Raw genomic sequence first — 21584 nt, 5'->3', positions numbered from 1 at the left:
ACATAAAAAGACTTTGATAAAATCTATTGCTACGAGGCAAAATAAAACATGTCTGGATTTTTATTAGATTGAATTCTCTGCAAGTATGAAATCCTGGAAACAAAAATAAATGGGTATTGCCTTCTAGCACCTGACATGCTTGCTACAAATATAGTGGAGGGGAAGACGAAAAAACATTGTATTGAAATTGAAATAACATTAAAAATGTATCTACAAGAAACAGGTGAAAATAATCATCTATATTCTAAATCATATATATTCTAAAAAAGTAAAGCAAATGTTGTAAAATCTCTACTGATTTTTATGAAGTAAACCTAAGAATAACTAATAATTGTTAATTATTAGTTAATTGTTATCTCAAGATGCACTTTTTAAAAAAAATTGAAAATTGAAAATTTTCAAGTAACTGATCACATCTAAATTTTTCAAATGGCTGAAATGAATTTCTGTGAATTAAATTGCATCAATTCACAGAATTTCAGTTCGGCCAACTGAATTTAGATGTGATCAGTTACTTGAAAATTTTCAATTGGAGGCTTTTTTTTATTATTATTTTTTTTTTACAGTGTGAACATTTAACATTTACTCTGACAACAAATCAAATATGATATGTCAGGCTTTTAAGGAATGTTTATTTGTACATTGATGATTGACTATCAAGTTTTGACCATAACAAGAGGTATTTAAATATCATCTTACTTGGGAAATATAAAGTGACAACTGATATTATATGCATTTTATGCAAGTCTGCTATACTGTTATGAAGATCCCATTTGATTTAAATTACAAGCTAGCAAAATTTCATCTCACCTTTTCCCCATTTAAATTATAGCAACTTTACCAAATTGCATTTTTTTTTTTTTTGCAATAGGGCTCATTTTGGCCCTCTGAATTTTTTTTAAATTGGTTTGTTTGTTTGTTTGTTTAAAATGCACTGTATATTTTATCTAAAGGTGCAATAAACTTTTCCATTAAAAAGAACAATAAATAAATAAAATAAATAAATAAATATATATATATATATATATATATATATATATATATATATTATTTATTTCAGGCTTTACAAAGTTCTCAAAATATAAAAATCTTTATTACAATATAAATCATAAAAAATAAAATATAATCTAAATTATGAATCAAAACCTTCCTAATTTAGAGACTTAATAACAATAAAAATAACTTGCAATGTTTTATGATTTAAGCATGCATAGTTGTTCATTTAATTAACTTATGAGAGAAGGTAGTTGTGTGATTATAGCAGCCAGTTAACAACTGAGATGCATAGGAAGGTAAGATTTTTCACAGCACATAAATAAAAATATTTGCCCCACCTGACAGTCTCTAAACAAATAGTGCAATCAAGCATGCCTAGAGGTTTAACAGATGAGTCTCCATTCCTGAGTGCCTAATGCAAAAAATCAATTATCCACATGAACTACCACAAAGGCCTGGCTATATTTCTGTCATATATATTCCACCTTATTTGTTTTTCTTCAACGTAACGGTTGCAAATAACACAGCAAATGTGATAATGCCCATTTCACACCCTCCGCCGCACCTCCCGACATCGGCTCATGAGGTCAAACGGAAGCAAATTCTTCCAGGAGCCTGTGAAAAGAGGGGAAAGCAAGGGATTCAAAAGTGCCTTTGTGTCCCTTAAGAAGAGGTTCCGAGATGAAAGAGGATTTTAGACCAACGGGAGATCGGCTACGGTCTGAGGGCCAGGGCTGTGTAATCTCTCTACATGCAGTGTGTCAGAGCGCTCTAAAAACGGAGCGCGACAAAACCCAGCCGGGCACAAAGCCCTGCTCTCTCAGCTTACAGCGCCAGAGGAACTCTGGAGGAACTCTCCAGCTCCAACAATGGTGCTCAAAACACTGGATTATCGCCTGATGACATGGCCATCAAAACCAGCCCAGCCAATCTCCCCATACTGGAACAAAAGCATGGAGGAACTTGTGCTTTTAAGGGCTCAAAGCGCTGCCACAACCCAGGCCTCATTCTTTGTTTTTTTTTCAAGGAGACCTGGCGTAGTCGAACGAAATTGATGCGACAGGCGCAGAAGAAGCGCCCTCTGAATGGGAGCCTGTGACAGTGGCCTTCAGTGGCGCTTGTGGGATTCTCTTCTCGTTCGTATGTGAGAACGGCTCGCCAGGGGTCTCAGTGTGAAGCGCTGCAATCACAGAGGGACAATGGGCTGCTCCTGCGCTTCGATTACACAGAATGTGGAGCTCACGGTGCACAGCCAGAGAACGGCGCTAAAGTCAGTACAGTAATGCAGAGATTACAGACGACTACTGTTATTAGCACATAGTTACGTGAAAGAGATTAAATACACAATCTCTCATTGTAATGTGCACATCGCAGCCAAGCAGGAGGCTGAAGACAGGGGGTCGTTTAAGACGCCTGGGCAAAGAGATATTGATTGCCGGGGTGTGTAGCTATGAATTTGCTGTCTGGGACTTTTCTCCAACGGATGTTATGGCAACTTAATTGAACATAAACAAGTGGATAGTGGATTCTTCCTAATGCAGAAAACTACAGAGCAAAACCATATCAATAACAAATCTGTTTATAAAATAAATAATATCTCAAGTCTTGTCATGTAGTTGTATTATTATGATTATTACACGTTTCAGATTTGTATTTGTATTTTTAATACATTTTTAATCAAATCAAATAAATTAAAATTAAAATAAACATTGTTGTAAATACTAATAGTTCCTATCAACAACAATTAATTAGTAAAACCATTATTCTGACTATAAAGCACTGGGATGAAAACAGCCACGGTGGTTCTTCTTTTCTAGCAATAAGGAAAATAGGGATGGGCAACAGTGGTCGAGTACTCGAGTACTCGAACGTGACAGCGACGATCGATCATGAAAAACGATGATCGCCCTGACTTTAAAAAATATATTTGTATATTTCTTGGATTAGTTATTGCGGCATTTTGGACGGTAACTGAGGTCTGATTGGTTAGCGTTAGACAGCACGCCTCCCAGACCGCGAAATAAAGCACTGTGCATTGAGCGTAGTGATGCCTCAAGCACTGTGAATGATCATGAAATACAGCGCAAGATGTGCGGCAGCAATCTGTCACATACACAGCATTACAATGAGAACACGATTGTCATATAATGTTGTATTCTCCGTGCTTTAGTTCCCCGTGTATGAGCGCGCGCTGTTAAAGGAAATCCACAACGAGAGTCAGAGCGCGGTCAAGTTCATCTGCGCATCCGCGTCCTTTTCCACAGGTGCAAGTTGTAAGATTACTTGCTTAATACTTGATTATGTTGTCTATATCTAAATAATCTCATATAGGATGACGTTTGGTTGAGTTTAATAACCAGCTAGCAAAGCGATGCCCCTATTTCGGCTGGTGTTCATTCTCTTCAGCTTCAGCTCAAATGCGAACAGCCCGACATTATCGACTCTGGGTTAGGCTATTTAAGACGGTCATATTATTTTTAGGTAGGCTATTTCTTTTTCAAAATCATTGATGATATTTATGATGCAGCAGTGTTACTCATTTTTTAACAGTAGATCTGTTTTAAAGTTGTTTCTGATGAATTTGAAAATGCGCAGTGATGCTGTAGCGTTATTGTTAAGGGAAGAGCGCATTCAAAATGAGTTTCGTTTTCAAGCCTGTTGGCCAAGTTCACGTGGGCATTTGCGTCCTTTTAGGCAGATGTAAATTGTAATAGGCATATATCTGATTAATCTCATATAGGATGCGTTTGACTGAGTTAATTAATTCTCTAGCAAAGCTCTGCGGGGTGGTGTATTCACAGTTTCAGCTCAAAATACAATGCCCGATCATTGACTGGGTTATTTGAGACGGTTATTTAGTTTCTTTTTCAAAGAAATGTATGCATCATAATCTAATAGTTATTCATAATATAATTAGTTAGTCATTATGTTCATATTTGCATAGACATCTTATGTTTTTGTCAGCATACATTTTTGTAACAGTCTTAAGATAGTTTCATATCTCCATGACGGAGACGCCCCGCCCCCCACACAAGCCCCACCTACGGTTAATCGATTACTCATTTTTGAGACCTATCGATGATCGAAATGAAAAATTGACAAAAATGCCCATCCCTAAAGGAAAATGGCTTTATTTTGGGCTGAGAAAAAAACTCTTCATGACACAAGGTCACGGATTCTGCTCTTTTGCAGCTCGTTCCCTGTCAAGACTTCCGCTTCAACATGCGCTTCATAAAAACCTCGATTTATTGGGACACGAAACAGCTGTGAAGCTATTCTGTCCTCCACTACTGACAGTCATTTATTTCCCACCAGCCTTCATCGCTCTCTCTTTTCACAAGACTGTGTTTCTTTCTCCCTCAGCTTTCCGTTCTTCAGCATTTAGCAGTGTTTATGAATAATTGAGATTTGATTCAGGGAACGAGCGGCGGAGGCAGACAAAATAGTCGACAAGCAACACAGGGAAAGCGACACTATGTGGGCTAAGAAAAGGCCTATTCGCCTGATTTGAAACTTCCTGATCTTCCTGCCAGCCTGTGCTTATAAAAAAAGAGGAAAAAAAATAAGCAAAAAAGAAGACACATTTACATTCAAGGCATATCAATGAGAAACTGCTATGAAGATATAGTAGAAAATATCATTTATTCAGCTTCCTCTATCTGTCTACATAAGTGATTGTGTGGAAATCAAGAGAACACAGACTGTGTGTCTCTTGCCCGCCCCCAAACACACACACACACACACACACACACACACACACACACACACACACACACACACACACACACACACACACACACACACACACACACACACACACACACACACGGTTTCAGCCCAAACTCATGCCATTTTGTCACCGCTTTGTCGGGATGGTTTGCAATGTTTATTTGTATTATTATTATTTCAATTAATTTTTATATTTATATATTTTTGTTGCCATTTCTATTTGTTAAGTTTTACCAGCTTTAACTTGAGCTACATCATTACATCATGTAAAAAAAAAAAAAAAAACAGTAAGAGCAAGACAAATGTGAGAGAGGGAGTGAACAGGCCAAAAGAAATGAGCTGGCGCTGGTGAGACAGGCAGAGGAATGGAGGAAGAGACATGGGACAACAGCTCTGCGTGGCAGCTTCTTGTTTCCAGCGCATGGCAATGGCAAAATTACTGCAGCCAAGCTTTGCTAGGCTATAGGCCATGCCATGACAGGGATTAAAATAAATTGCCCAACATGAGCGGTGGGAACGGTGGAAAAACAATAGGAGTAAAAGCATAAATGTCAATTTGGAATGATAAAAGACACAATCTAAATGTGGCAGGAGGAGCCTGGAGACAGAGCGGGGGTAATTGAGCTCCGTGCTATAGAGTTGAGTGTTTGCAAAAAGAGAGGGAAAGAGAAAGAGAACGAGAGAGCTATGAGGTGTCATGATTGGTGGCCAACCACCTTCTGTCTTCCATCCATCCACAGACTAATTCTCCATGCACCATTTTTTTTCCCGCTCACTCAACAGATCTGGCTAGACGGTATATGACAGCCAACAATATTTCAGAGTGGGAGCATGAGAACCTTTTTAACAACATGTTCACACTGTCATTTAAAGGTATGAACACAGAACATGAACTAATATACAAAAATATCTGAAACAATAATTACAGGATATATATGAAAAAGTGCAAGTGAAAATCATTTGGAACTCAGCACACTACACAGTTACAACACACACTGCATTAGGAACTGAGCCATAAACATTTCCCTACTGTAGTGGTTCCCAAAGTGTGGGACGCATCTTCAAGGGTGGGGCATGGGGGGGAGAGAGACACAGGTATGGCAGGGAAATGGGTACGGTGGATCAGCAGAGAAAAAAAAAACAGCCGTTGCAACGACATTCAAATGTGTGAGAATAGCGGTTGGCGCTCAGCCTTTATAAAGTGGCACTGAACGCCAGTTCCACTGAATCATTCTTCAGACCGTTGACATGCCGTCTGAACAAGCCCAACAGAAGCTCCTCTTCAGTGGACAGCATCACCAGCTGTACATTTTATTTAAGGTTTAAAGCCAAATTGTAATTCCTGGAAATTCAACCAAAAATGGATTTATACACTGCCATTCAAAGTTTGGGATCAGTAAGATTTTCCTTTTTTAAGAAAGAATGAATTAATCAAATGTGTTTTTCATAATTCAAATACATTTTCTGTTTCTTTAATCTTTCTGTTCATTAAATAATTTTATATTAAACAATGTATCATGGTTTTCAAAAAAATATTAAACAGCACAACAGTTATTAGAGTGATTTCTGAAGTGTCATGTGACACTGAAGACTGAAGTAATGATGCTGAAAATACAGCTTTGACCTCAGGAATAAATTACATTTTAAATATATTAAAACAGAAAACAGTTATTTTAAAGGATAATTGTAATATGTTACAGTATTATAGTTATTACTGTATTATTGATCAAATAAATAAAGCCTTGGTGAGCTGTGTCAAAAATCTCAAAAACATTAAACAATCCTACGCCCACAAATCTTTGAATGGTAGTCTTTATTAACCTGTCAGAGATCATAGACCGCCCCAGATTATTGTTCAACATTCACTGCTCGTTAAAACATCACACGATTACTTTATCTGGACAAACTCAGTATCACCAGACAGAAGAAAGACTCCAGCTTCGATATTTGAACACTGTTTATGATAAAACTGCGTTTGCAGTGACATTCATTTCTTAATTTGTGTCAGGAGTGCATTATAATCGATTCGTTATGAACAATATTTTGAATGGAATATTTGAATTGTGAATATTGTCTAAATGTTTAATTTGCCAAATGGAGGGGTGACAGGCAAGGGGTTAAATTACATTGATTATCACTTATTTTGCTTTTTATATTTGGAAGTCGATGGACACAAAAACAAAAAAATACAATTATGTCAAATTATCAGTGAGGCATCAGTAGATAACACAATCTTCACCATCATATAACATCTAAAAAAATCAACACAGTAAAAGTAAAACTGCTAAACTGTGACAGGATGGGCATGATGACCGTGGCCATTTGACATGCGTAAACAACGGAACTGGCTTTGGGCATGTCAACACCCTTTAATCACAAGTTCTCAAGCTCTTATGTGCAAAGTCTAAAGTCTTTCCCACTAATTTCTAAAACTTTCTGACCAATAAATTATTCATTTCATAATGTAAAACTGACTATAATTATAAAAATTATGCTGACCACAGATCTGCCTATTATCTTTTTAAAATTCCCTGATTTTTCCAAGACTGTGAGAACCATGTTGCAAGACAACCTGTACAGCAACATCTCAAAATACCATTTGACACATTTCAACTGTTGTACAGTATACCACAGTGATACCCCCCCCCCCCATCCCTATTTCATACAATACACTTCCATTACATATCAAGTTTTTTTTCTCAGATACAGTGAGTTTAGCTGACATTTCCCTCCTGTGCTATTGAAGAACTGAGGATCCAGAATGGGCAAAAATAGCTCAGTGCTGGACACCAGCTGGCCCTTTTCCTTCTTCTTCATCTTAGTTCTAGGATTTAAAACTCAGTGCCTCATTTTTAGATAATGAAATACGTTCTCCTATTCCAGGAGTTATAGATATATGCATTTTGTAGTTAAAGGGATAGTTCACCTAAAAATGTAATCTTGTCATCATTTACTCTAGGGCTGCACGATTTGGGGAAAATATATAATTGCGATTATTCTGGTTAAAATTGTGATTGCGATTTAAAATGCGATTATAATTATTTTTTTATTTTTTACACAAATTAAGTGTGTGTATATAACATTGTGTTTATATAGGCCTATTAATATGACTAATAATAATTATTATGATTATTATTACTGCTAAAAAAAATTTAAAAATAAATTACCATTACAATAACATTTGTATAATTATATATATATATATATATATATATATATATATATATATATATATATATATATATATATATATATAATAAAATTAAATAAAATTAAATATGTTGTTTATCTGCGATATCAATTTTTTAATGTCTTTAATATGAAATATAGTTACCTCTTGCGCATCCACTGTGAGGGGAAAAACTCCTGTACATGGATTGAAAACAGGGATTGTCCTTTAAACGTATTATTTTTTAAGTTTGTTAATGTTTTTAATTTCTCATGTGTTATTTTTCTTATTTATAATTTATTACCCAAACGTTTAATTCATACTGAAAGCCAGAGGGCGCCCTCGAACGGAAAAGCCACATTTGCCTCAGAGAAGTGAAATGATGACGTTCATTTTCAGGAAAACCCTTATGTGAAGCTAACGCTGTAAACAGAAGATAGAAACGCTTTGCTTAAACATGATGACAATAAACACGACTGCAGCAAAATCAGCTCACAAACACTTGACTGACGATATGAAGTGATATAAAACATGTTATTAAACGTTGTCTTTTGTTGACGCACGTTATAAGCGACTCAAACTCGCAGTCTTTCAGAAGGAGCAGCGTTTACTCCTGATCTCAGAGCAGCTCTTCGCTAACACACTGGGTATATATTAATTTAATTAAAATCGCAGCGCAGCCTTTAAGATTTCATAATCGCACATCATCCAAATCGCGATTGCGGTTCAATTTCGATTAATCGTGCAGCCCTAATTTACTCATCTTGTTGTTCCAACACTCATTCTGTCTTCTGTGGAACAAAATAAGATATTTAGAAAAATGTCTCTGTGATTCAAAATATCTTCTTTAATTTTGGGTGAACTCTCCTTTTAATTTTCCCGAAAAGTAAAAACACTATTAACAATATCATATTCATTATCTCTATCTAATCAAGCCTAACACTGTAGCTTAGCCAATGATGTGAGTTTGGGGTGGGGATGTCTGACAGCTTGACCAATGACATGAAGAACTGTTTGGAGAAACTGTTTACCAATTGTTCTTTTTTTGGTTTTATAAAATATCTAATGATATAAGGGAGTGAAAAAGAGAAAGAAAGTTCATCGCTATTCTGAACACATTGTTTGGTCAGTCTCAGACACTTGCCTCCACTAATTAGAGAGTAATAACATCCTACTCTGATTACAAATGTCACCCAAACACATCCTTAACACGTTCACGAATGCATCGCAATTACATTCATTATAGCGCTAATGTTTAGGTCGCCTAATATACAATTTATTCAGATGCTTGACTGACACAAATGAAACCGTTTTATTTGTCTCACAGTCGAGAAAGGAGAACTCAAACATTCAAGTCATAACACAAACATCTGCCAATTTCCTTATTATCGTCCCCCCACCACACACAGTCAAGATGCTCCAGAAATAGCAAAAAAGCAACACAGAAACCACATATGAATAATTTATCTGCGGCATTAGCACGCTAAGAGCGAAGCTCTTTCCAGGAGCAGTAAGCGTTGAGCCGCACAGAGGGCTGAAAACTGTGTGAACAGGATGACTCGACAGGGAGAGGATGACAGAGGAAGGAAGGACAGAGAGGAAAGTACGAGACCGGCACAGAAACTCTGGCACAAAGGGTGGAGGATGATTGAGGGGACGGCTGAGGGAGAGAGGGAAGGGAAAAAGAGCAAGTGAACTGACAAGACAGGTCTCCCAGACGCACGTTAAGTTCTGGTTCCCGAGCACACCTCGCCCATGTGGATGACACCTCAGAGACTGAGAGGCTTGAGCACGACCCGTCTCACTGCAGAATAATCACACACACATGCACACGGAGGAGAAGAACATCAGTGCATACCAATTACTCTTGCTTCAGGGGCGGGAGGAACAGGGCCGCAGTGAGCATTGCTGCCACCTCAGACCTGTGCTGGATGTTGAACAGCTTATCATAGCCGTGCTGATACAAAATATCAGCATTGACAAATATCACAACTTTCAGTATTTTATGGCTTATTTATTTATTTATTTATTTATTAACCTTTTCAGTTCTAGGTATAAAAATTGCTAAATTATTAACCTGTATCACTGAATATTATGCACAGAAATGTTGGCAGCAATAATAGTATTTTTATTACAGCCAATTCATAATTATATAATTATTAATATTAACAACTAGTATGATGGTTGCCCATCAAAACCACTTTTTCACGCATATATCCAATATATGCATGATTATTAAAACCTTTTTTTATTATGCATATATTTGATATTAAGTATATGCATGATAAAATAAACTCTTTTTAACAACCAGGCATATATCTGATTTAACTTACATATATACAAGAAAAAGTTGTTTTTATGTGCAACCATCATATTAGTTGTTCACATTAATAAATATATAATAATTAACAGCTACTTTATGTTCTATATTGCTGATAACATAAGAGAGATTAATAATTCTTTAGTTATTTATAAACCTTTTTTTATTTATTTTTTTTACAAATCCACAAATCATAGTTATCTAAAACATAAAAATAAAAAAAATCAACTATCATATCTGCCAAATGAGCACAAAAAAGAATAGTCAACACAGAGATGAGGCTGTTTTCAGTGCTTATGAGTCATGCATGGGTCATGTTTGGTAAACCCGCACCCGCAGTACAACAGAACATCGACCCGTTATCCAACAACAGCACTAATTTAATTCCGTACCCGAACCGTCTGACATAAAAACCCTGACCCGAAACACACCTGCATTACATCTACATCAGGTAGACAAAAATGTATTATTTTCTCATGAAACTCAAGAAATAAAAACAACAATGCATTCTAAGTTCACGCATTTAAGAAAAATACACACGCACCCTAACATGGTGGTAATTAACCAAAAACATGATCAGAATGTGCATCCGCTGTGAAAACAATACAAAAGTTTTGCTTATTATATGAACAATATGTCCATTCAGGCTATTTTGAAAAAATGTGAATAAATAGGTTATAAACCGATGCTAATACATCTCCACATATTAAAAGAACATATAGCCAAATGATCCTATAATTGTCATAATATTAGCTCAGGGTTATATTAGCGGATTCCCACTGCATTTTAAATGCGGTTATCTCACCGGAAACTCTTCAGTGTATACATGGATGTTGGTTAACTTCAGAATGAAAAACAAATATATTATATGTGACCCTGTCATATGTAAAATTGAGATTTATTAATCATCTAAAAGCTGAATGTATTAGCTTTGGTGTATGGTTTGTTAGGATATGACTATATTTGACCAATAACTATTTAAAAATCTGTAATCTGAGGGTTAAAATCTGCTTTAAAGTTGTCCAGATGAGGTCCTTAGCAATGCATATTACTAATAATAACACATTTTTGATATATTTATGGTAGGAAACTTACATGGAACATGTTCTTTACTTAATATCCTAATGATTTTGGCAAAAAAGAAAAATGGATAATTTTGATCCATACAATTGTCACAAATATACCTGTGCAATTTATGTCGAGGGTCAAATAAACAGAAAGCAAACAAAGACCCCTCTCTTCTGACTGAGGCTGATAACTGATCACTTCAGTTGCAGCACAAAGCTTAATAATGCAAATCACGTTGTAATTAGAAACACTGACAGTCTTCAGACTATAAAGTGCGAACACAAATAAGCACCGGCCCGTTTGAAAGCAGTCAGTTGGTACTGAATCGACTCAAAATAGTCTCTTGACTACTGGACTCACAGTCAGCCATTGCCTACTGATTCCCGCCCCGCCCCGCAAATGGCATCGTAAATATTATTCCACCCATTACATCAAATATTAGCGGTTCACTGCGGATACCCACCCGCGTGCAGGACTCTGCTCATGGTGAACTGTGATAATTCATGCAGGCTTAAAGCTGACCGGAGGAGGAATATAACAGTTCTGCATGATCACCTGTATATTAAATGTCTGCAATTGTTTCACATGCACACACACACAGAAGTAATATAACTGTCCGTTGTCATGTAATGAACCTTCATTATGAAAGGATTACTGAATATAAAACAAGCATCATCACACCTATCTTAAACAAAGATAGGCCTATACTGAAACTCTACTTCTATAAAACGATGACCCATTTCAGAAGACACTGCAGATAAAATATGATCCATATTATTTCTGCTGAGTGATAAAAATGCAACTGATGTAAATATCAAAGGTTTTTCTCATTCTGCATGTTTTCAAAGAGTGTTGAAACACTCCTAGTTAATTAACACTCTTAACTTAAAAAGGTGTCAAAGCTTGATATTAATATATTTAAACTGGAATCACCACAGCCATCCTCTTTCAACTAAACGGATGCTTTTTTGTGGGCTGTGCAGAACCCAATATATCTTTCCCATATAGCCTGCATCCGCTTTCATTATGTATAAACAAGAGAAAGCAGGGAACTATTGTTTTTTAATCTAAAATTATACTAATTTAATTTAATAATACATAAAAAAATTATATTATCATATTCATGTGATAAATAATTCCAATCTAATGCTATTTGATTAATTGCCCAGTTGTAACAATTAATTGAATATAATTAAAAAGCATTCTTATAAAAATTCAGTTGCTCTGATTATGCCAGTGAAGTATCACTGAGTAGATTACACACACACACACACACACACACACACACACACACACACACACACACACACACACACACACACACACACACACGCTTGGTTCACTATCTTTGTGGGGACTCTCCATAGATGTAATGTTTTTTATACCGTACAAACTGTACATTCTATCCCCCTACACTGCCCATAACCCTAAACCTACCCATCACAGGAAACATTCTGAATTTTACTTTCTCAAAAAACTCATCCTGTATGATTTATAAGCCTTTTGTAAAGTAGGGACCGCTGGCTTGTCCCGACAATGTAGGTGATCTCAGGATTCTACTATCCTCATCGGGACATTTGGTCCCCACAATGTAATATAAACAAGGGCACACACACACACAAATTAATTAAATGCATGTATATGGAATGACAATATAAAACAAAACAAAATTTGGGGAAACAACAAAAAATATAATATAATTCATAATATTAATAATAATTCTGAAATGTAGAAATGTATTTAAATAAAGCTTTAAAGCATAGATTGAGAAATATGTCCTGTTTACACACACACACACACACACACACACACACACACACACACACACACACACACACACACACACACACAAATGAAATAATCAAATGGCTATCCAATACAATTTATACTAAATAAAATAAAAATAATTTTATATTCACATAATACAAATAATGTAAATGGATATCAATGCCATTTTTTAATTATTTTAAGAATTGCAAAGCAAAAGTTTTCACATTTAATTAAAAAAACAGACTTCACAAAAGTCAAGGATTTGTGTTTTTTGGATTTGTTGTTGTGGTGGTGGTGTCAAAAAAGTTTATATTAATAATACAATTTAATAAAATAAGTTCAAGAGGTAACAGAAAACAGGAGGACTGTCAGTACAAGCGTATGGAGAGAAAGAGAGAAAGAGCTAGAGAGAGAGAGAGAGAGAGAGAGAGAGAGAGAGAGAGAGAGAGAGAGAGAGAGAGAGAGAGAGAGAGAGAGAGAGAGAGAGAGAGAGAGAGAGAGAGAGAGAGAGAGAGAGAGAGAGAGAGAGAGAAGAGAGAGAGAGAGAGAGAGAGAGAGAGAGAGCACAAAGCGCTGTGGCGGGCCGAGGGCGTCAGGCTAGAAGCGTCTCAGATCTCTTTCCCATGACAGACTACTAACTGCACTCAAACACAACACCTATTTACACATTTAGACATCTGTGCCAAATGGCTATGCTTTTTATAATAGAACATATTCCAACAAAATGTCAACTATATTTGTTATTTGGACAACTGTTGGATGGGTGTAAATTATGATATGAGCCAAGCACTTCAATATTTGTGATCAAAATAAGCAAAGCCTTCACTTGACCTGTGGTTTTCAGCTGAACGTTTCTGACCAAAAAATGGCTGTGTTCTGATAGGCTCTCTAACAGCAGAGGGAAATAATGGTGAATGCAAACGCAATCAGGGACAGCTTGTGTGCCCTCATCCTTTAAAAAAAGAGCAAAAACTGTGCAAGGTAATAAAAGATACACCCGTGACTGCACTTTTAACAAGAATTACACTTTGGGCTTTGTACAATTAATTATTAGTTGCAAGGGAGCATTTGAAACCTTTGAAATCGATTTTCAAATTTAATCGTCAAATTTAATTTTTTTAAATTATACATTTTTCCATCCCGCATTGGTGTTAATCATGTTGTATAGTAATATGAATAATCTCCAACATTCAATTTTAGGTATATTTACTAAAATAATATGACGTCTAATTTATAAATACAAATATCTACACTTTAAAAAAATAGGGCACAATGTACTGTATTAATGTAACGGAATTTTACATAATTCTTTTTACTTGTATTTTACCCGTACTTAGAATTTTGAAATTTATTGCAGTTTGTTAAAGGGTTAACGGAATTGTCCGTAAAATTACTGGATACTGTCTGGGTAATAAGCTGACATTACCTTTTCTGTTATTTATTTTTTATTTTTTATTTTTTTACAGTGTAGATAATACAAATATAAACAGATTCTTAAATATCCCGATTTATTTTAAATAATAGCCCCTGAATAGTTCAGTTGTGCATGAATAATTATTTTATTTAAAAAATAAATTAATTAATTAATGACTGCTGTTATGTTACCAAAATGAATACTGCATGATTATATCATTGTGTTGTTGTCATTAACCAGTACAATCCCTTTTGATAAAGTCTACATTTACATTATGTATTGTTCTGTTTTACTTGGAAATACGTTCCATTATACAAGTTATGGTTAGGCTAATAATAAACCTAATCTAATTTACACCCAATTCGTAAAATCTGGGTTATGGCAACGGGACAGCCTTGTATAGGACTGTTCAGTGTCAGAGTAGTTGTTGATTTGATGTGGCTGACAGAGATGATGGAAGGGTGCTGGATAGGATGGGAGAGTGCGGCAGCGCAGTAAGACGCTCTTACCGATGGTGGGGGGCTGTGCACGGAGCAGGTAGGAGTTGGGGGAAAACTCGTCGTCAGGAGGGGGGTCCAGTATGGCATGAGATGAGCCGTTGTCCAAAAGGGGCATCTGACACTCCCTGATGGAGGCGGCGGCCTGGTGCAGGGGGGCGGAGGGGGGAGGAGGGGCTGGGGGGAGCAGACTGGATGAAGGCGTGGGAGGGAGGGGGCGACCTGAAGGACACACACACACACACACACACACACACAGTGGGAAAAGTGTGTTACTTTATGGAGTGAAATCGGTCCTGTTTGATGAAATTCCAAAAAACTAAAGTGAATCACAACCATTTTTTCCGCATTTCACAGTTAGAAAAATAATTTAATTTATGCAAATGATCCTGTTCAAAAGTTTAGATTGGTTTGTGTCTCTAATATCAATGACTGTGTGCAGCCTTTTGAAATAGTTGTCTATAGTCTATCAATACTGATATACGCTACAATGTGGTCAAGGAGACTGAAAACACTGAGAAAGAAGTGTGTGTATGCTTTTTTGGAATAAGATAATTAGTTTATATATGATTCCTCTTATTTATTTATTAATTTAAAACTAATGAGCAGGACTGTAAAATATGTCCAGAATAAACCCAACAGGAATGATTTTAGACCACAACAGTCTCTGCTTCTGAAGTGTCGCAGAACACACTTTCTTTCACATCTGTTTGTGCTCTGGATTTTCAATCTCTGCACAAAGTAAACTCTGACACGACTTCTACAAAAACGAGACAGGCAGACAAAAGAAAACAAATGAAAACTCAGAAATGGAGCATTGAAATACAAGGTAAAGATACTAGGTGCTTGTAGAATAAATACCACATTGAAAAGAGAGAATTGTGAAGCTTTTAGATGCTCCAAAAAAACGTTTTCTGAAAGGAGGTCAGCTTTGATGTGCCTTTTAAATTAATGAACAGGCTACATACGGATAGAATATACCGACGGTCTGCATGCAGTCAGGATGCGCAATATAGCGAAAATACGAAATTCGATATCTTAAAATATACCACAATATTTATGCATTTGCTCTTCTTATTCAATAAAAGGAAGCATTTAAGCCAAACAAGCACTGTAGGCAAGTAGATGCCTAGAAGTAGATATAAATAATTCAAGAATGTGTTTAGGAAGTAAAATGGAGTAAGGTAAAAAAATAATCTAGTTAAAAAATAATCAAGCCATTTTTTAGTGAATTTTATCACTTTTATAGAAAAAAAATATCCAATGATTTAAATTAAATTGTGCATCACTATAAAAACACATTGTAATAATCTGCAACATTCACATACAAAAACAAATCACCTTTTTATGCAAAGATCTTTTAATCAATCAACTAATTAATTTAAATGATTAAAACTAACACTTTTAACAGTTAAGATAAATATTTCACAACTTTAACATATTGTAAAACTAGTCTAATGTCACCTTCCAAGAAGCGTAATGGCCAAAAAAAAACAAAAAACAAAAACAACAACAATAAAATAATCACAATAATGAGTATGATGGTTAATTTTTATATTGCTAAAAGAATCATTATAATATATTATGCATCTTCAATACGACATCAAGCTGTAAAATGCTGCAGTGGTTTCCTCATTTAGCTGGCCATGGTGATGACACAACAAGCAGAGAAAGGGATTCAGATATATGATCAACCCATCAAACACATGCTGGCTTTGTGATTGGGAGCAAGGCCAGCTGATATATTTTGGACATTTTACCACCCCATGCTATCTGCACTCGTGTGTAGCCAACAGTCAAAAGAACTGCTGTGCCGGAGTGGAACTGTGTCATCGGGGCTCTCCATGTCATGTCTACAGTGACCGAATTAATCAATTCCTCTCTCTGTGTCTATGACACCATTCATCCCTGCTGTGGACATCTCACACACACACACACACACACACACACACACACACACACACACACACACACACACACACACACACACACACACACACACACACACACACACACACACACACAGAGGTTCGCTATCTTTGTGTTGACTCTCCATAGACATCATGGGTTTTATACTGTACAAACTGTATATTTTATCCCCTTAAACTAACCCTATACCCCTAAACCTACACATCACAAAAAAATCTTTATAGTTTCCTCATGGGGACCTCAATTTAGTTTCCCCACAGTGACACAAGTCCCCATGAGTCAGATTGTCAGACTGCCCATTTGCAGATTCAGGATGAAGTCCCCAACAGGATAGAAAAACATGAACACACACCCACACACTACAAATGTAATAGCGCTCATTCACTAATAATTATGAACAAATGCTCTTTCTTATAGCTGTGTAAATGTCCTCAAACAGAAAAAATACACATTTATTTGTTTCCTATTTCTAATATATATGAATGTGGACAGCTAAATACAGAAAAGTTAATAGTTATCACGTTCACAGTACTCTAATATTGTTTAATTATCACATTGATATGCAGGTAAACAATTTTATTAATTTATTTATTTAAACAAGTGTTTTATGTTGATTTTTTTAATTTAATTTTTTTTTTTTTTTCACGTGGTTATGAGTAATGAATTATTATCCAACTTGGAAAATTCTGGCATTTTTAAAGAAATAATAAGCGATTATTTCAAAATACACATTATTCTTTTCCATTCTTTAAATTAGATATTTTTAAATTTTTTATCAGGACTGTTAATCAACCTGATATTATGCCCACAAAATGTACAATTCTATTTTTATTAAGATATTATATAATATTATACTAAATAATAATACATTGAACTGATATAATGTTCATCACAGAATGGGAACACTGAAAGGATTGAATTGCAAAGTATTTTTAAAAGAACAGGACAAAATGCGGACAAAAGCGTCATATAATCAACTCGGTGTTAACTCAGTGATGATCACAATTTCTGTGACAAAAACATTTGCACATTTACAGATATGTGCGTATACATGGTCACTGTGATTTTTGTGAAGCAAGACATATTCCGGGATCAGTGTATTTCGTTTGGCAGGAAATGAATAACACTGATGTAGAAACACCTATCCCTGGTTGTAAGCCTAAACTTGACATAAACTGTAAACATATCCCTTAAATCTGATTGGTTGATTGGAATGTTGTACTTGGTGAAATCATTTTCACCACTTATACGTGCCTTGCCCCACTGTGATTATGATTTAAAATCCTTTTTTCAGATGAGTGGACAAGAAAGAGAAAATCTGCAGTAGCACTTTATTGTCTACCATCAAAGGTAGAACGATGGGAGAGGACGCAGTCAGACTGTGGGAAAAAGAGTGACAAATCACACCGTAACAAGCGCAATTTATCACTCACCACACTCGCCCTTTCTCCTTTATCAGGCGGGTACACAGAGCAGACACCTGTGGCAGTCCAGGAGACAAGAGCACACACAAACAAGCACTGCAAACCACACACTCACACACTTGCTGCCTTTCACTGTCCTCTGTGAGTGAGTTGGCAGGTCTTTAAGCTGGAGTGCAGCGGTTAGCTCTGTTTCAGAACTGATCCTCTCAGGCAAACAGTGCAACTGCACAATCCCTCTCACTCGTTCTCCATTCCCCCCCCCCCCTCTCTTTCTTCCCAACACTTTTCTCCGTTGCACTCTCTTTCATATTCCCTCTTGATATGCTGCATCTGTGTTCACAATTGGTCAGTGACATTTGCGAAGATTTATCATGTTGGTGTCCAACATAACAAACAAAGGCAAAGGAGGGCGATGGGCACAGAGGGGGGGAGACAGCGAGTGTGTGTCTGTGTCACGCACAAAACGGGGGGAATCATAAGTCATGCATCAAACCGAGCAACACATGAGGCCGCCAAACAAAACAAAAAATGTATTGCCAAGATTATCTCACAGAACACAGTCAAAGCCTTCAAACATACAAAAAATAACTACAATAATAGACTCAAATCATCTGTAATAAGATGAAACACAATTATCCACAAACACAAACTTCAATTGGTCATGTTAATCACAATAAACTTAATAATGCCATTTTGCCTATAAAATGCAGCTCCAAAGTCACAGAAAGGAACAGAAAATAACTCACAATGTAACAGAGAAGTATGGAATGGGATCTGTACTTGACAGCCTATAGAGGTTGTATAGCTCAAAAGGCTTAATTGAGATCTACTTTATATTTCAAATAGGCCTACGCATCTACGAACCTTACCTCAAATTTAAAAATCCATAAACATTGGTTCAGAACATCTAAAACATCAAATTCATCTTACAAAATGGATTTTTTATGAAAGTTCAAACAACATATTGTTCTGGTGGACCATCTTTCTTAAAGGGATAGTTCAACCAAATAAAATAAATAAATAAAATCTATCAGTTTACCCTCAAAACGTTCTTTCTTCTGTAAAACAAAAAAGAGCAAATTTTTGGATTTGGAGATAAAAAAATAAATGTGTCGAGCCAATTTTGAAAATATGTAGTTTTGTACATCCCTAATTAACCTGGAGCTAAATCTTTATGTACTCTCACTGCTGCCTAAGCAAATCAATTCAGATCCTGTATTGTAAAGATCCTGTTTCAGTTTTTTTTTCCTACAGGAAAGCTATAAAAAGCAAGTGGGGCTGTAGGTGGAAGAAGCAAACTGGGGTGATGGAGGACAGCAAATCTGGCTTTGAACATACACAAAGAAAATGACTGAGCACCGTATCTAAACTATAAATGTTAAAATACGGTAGAAAAGAAAACTGCTGTGAGTCCTCTCTAAATCTTTTGACTGTCTGAATATCAGTAACTAACACACTGGCCAGCTGGAGAATCAGTCAGCTGGTTTTTCAACTGGACTGAATCATTTTTGGGTAACCTCTTGAAAAGTGCAGTAGTTCCCATGGTGACTGGGCACCTGTGGTTTGTAGATAAATCGGAGAGAAGTGGAGTGGGCCGCAGTACGTTCCCTTGATAAAACCTGTAAGCGATCAGTTCAAAGCTGTGCGGCGCTTCAGCCTCCTGAATCGTTCTGTGAAGTTGCGTGTGGGGGTAATTATGGAGACTTTAATAAACTTGAAGAATAGCTAGAGAAAAATGAACTGCTTATGCCAAACACATGCAGAATACCAAGAGCTGTGCAGGTGTATGTGAGGATTTCTCTTTTCTTCTATAGCTTGGTTGAAAACAGGTGGGGGAGCTACCTTTTCATCTCACCGTCTGTCTCGACCCATCTGTGTGTTTCCTCGTTTCTCTCTCAGTCTCTTTGCTTACAGTCATTCTCCATTTGAGTGTTGTAAGATGCAGTAGAGCTCTTTACTGCCCAGTGTCTGTTTTCTGTGTAATAAATCTCAGCCTTGATCCTGGGAGAGTTCTATGATCAACACACATTCACAAAAGGCCCCTATCAATAGCAGTCAAACTCCCATCAAATCCTTTAATCCTTGAAAACTCTAATGGTCCAACATCATGAACTAAATAAATTGAAATTAAGCCACAAAAATTGATTCTAAAATATCAGTGTCTATGCTCCTGTAAAGAGCAAAGCCCAACTACCGGTATATATTTCTGCTTTTGCTGTCAATGTCATTTCAGTGATAAAGGAAGGAAGAGAACAGACTGGAAATGATAGGCAGAAGCCAGAATTGAACGCGTCTGTATATGTAAACGTGACACTGCAACAATATGTTGCTGCAAATGCATGACCCACCAGGCTGCGTCTCCAACAGTTCTTTGCTTCTTACTTGATCTAATGCACTCTAACAGTATGTGATAGTTGGTAATAATGTGATATGACACTGATGTCACTGAGATTTGACCCTTTCTCTTTAAAGCCCCTGGGGACAGTTTACTTGATGGGAGGGGCTCTCTATTTTGGGAAAAGCGCAACAGTTTGGGGTCACATGAGATATGACATTTTAGCTCTATTCAAAAAACCTAGAGAGCTGCCTACAGGTGCAGTATTTTAAGACATCATAGGCACACTTCTGACGTTGCACACAATTAAAGACTCAACTGTTGTTTTGTGCCATGTTGAGGACCCAACTACAACTACATATATCGACAATGTCTCGCAAGTATTGCGACAGCAATTGACCGTTCGCAAAGACCCGCCCCCTTTAGTTACTGTTGCTATATCCCACAAGCTGCGCTCTCACACCACACACACGCACGTTCTCACGCAGTTAAAAAGAAATCGCGGAGCAAAGAGGATACTGGCAACGCACTGAGAGACAGGACAGAGCAGGTTACTTTTAATATTAAACGATGTCTCAACCCTAAAATATTGTCATTTAAAAAAAAAATGTAAACAATGATTTGCTGTTCTTTAATGTGTGGTGACAGGTCGCTGTAGTGCCTCAGTTAAAGCTGCTCTTGAACTGATCATCTCTTCCTTCTAGTTAATTTATAGTTTAAAATAAACATTGCGGAAATATGTCAGTTGACACCGTTTTTCAACGGTGAATGAGGCATTGAGCAACAAGTCCGCCCAATAATTGGAAATAGCTAAATTTACATTTTAGGCTGGTCTGCCTCAGCAGTCTAACAGCGCTCATCAATGGCAAAATGTTGGCCAATCATAAAGAAGGTGGGGCTAAATGTTCACTGAAGATGAGTGTGAATTTCAAC

General features: G+C 36.5%; 1 protein-coding gene across 8 annotated transcripts in view; it reads right to left on the bottom strand.

Annotated features, from left to right (window-relative positions):
- tenm2b (teneurin transmembrane protein 2b) overlaps positions 1–21584 on the bottom strand; it is a 324894-nt gene that overhangs the window by 82405 nt on the left and 220905 nt on the right. For 5 of the 8 annotated variants that reach the window (XM_067423508.1, XM_067423509.1, XM_067423512.1 and 2 more), the window contains one exon: positions 14976–15185. The exons of the other annotated variants lie outside the window; for them this stretch is intronic. In XM_067423508.1, the coding sequence (XP_067279609.1) occupies positions 14976–15185 (210 nt within the window). The remainder of the gene's footprint in view (positions 1–14975; positions 15186–21584) is intronic. 8 annotated transcript variants of the gene reach the window in all.

The sequence above is a fragment of the Pseudorasbora parva genome, chromosome 18, assembly GCF_024679245.1.
Source record: "Pseudorasbora parva isolate DD20220531a chromosome 18, ASM2467924v1, whole genome shotgun sequence".
In the NCBI taxonomy this organism is placed as follows: Eukaryota; Metazoa; Chordata; class Actinopteri; order Cypriniformes; family Gobionidae; genus Pseudorasbora; species Pseudorasbora parva.
The sequence above is the reverse complement of the archived record's forward strand: the minus strand, read 5'-3'. Positions and strand labels throughout refer to the sequence as shown.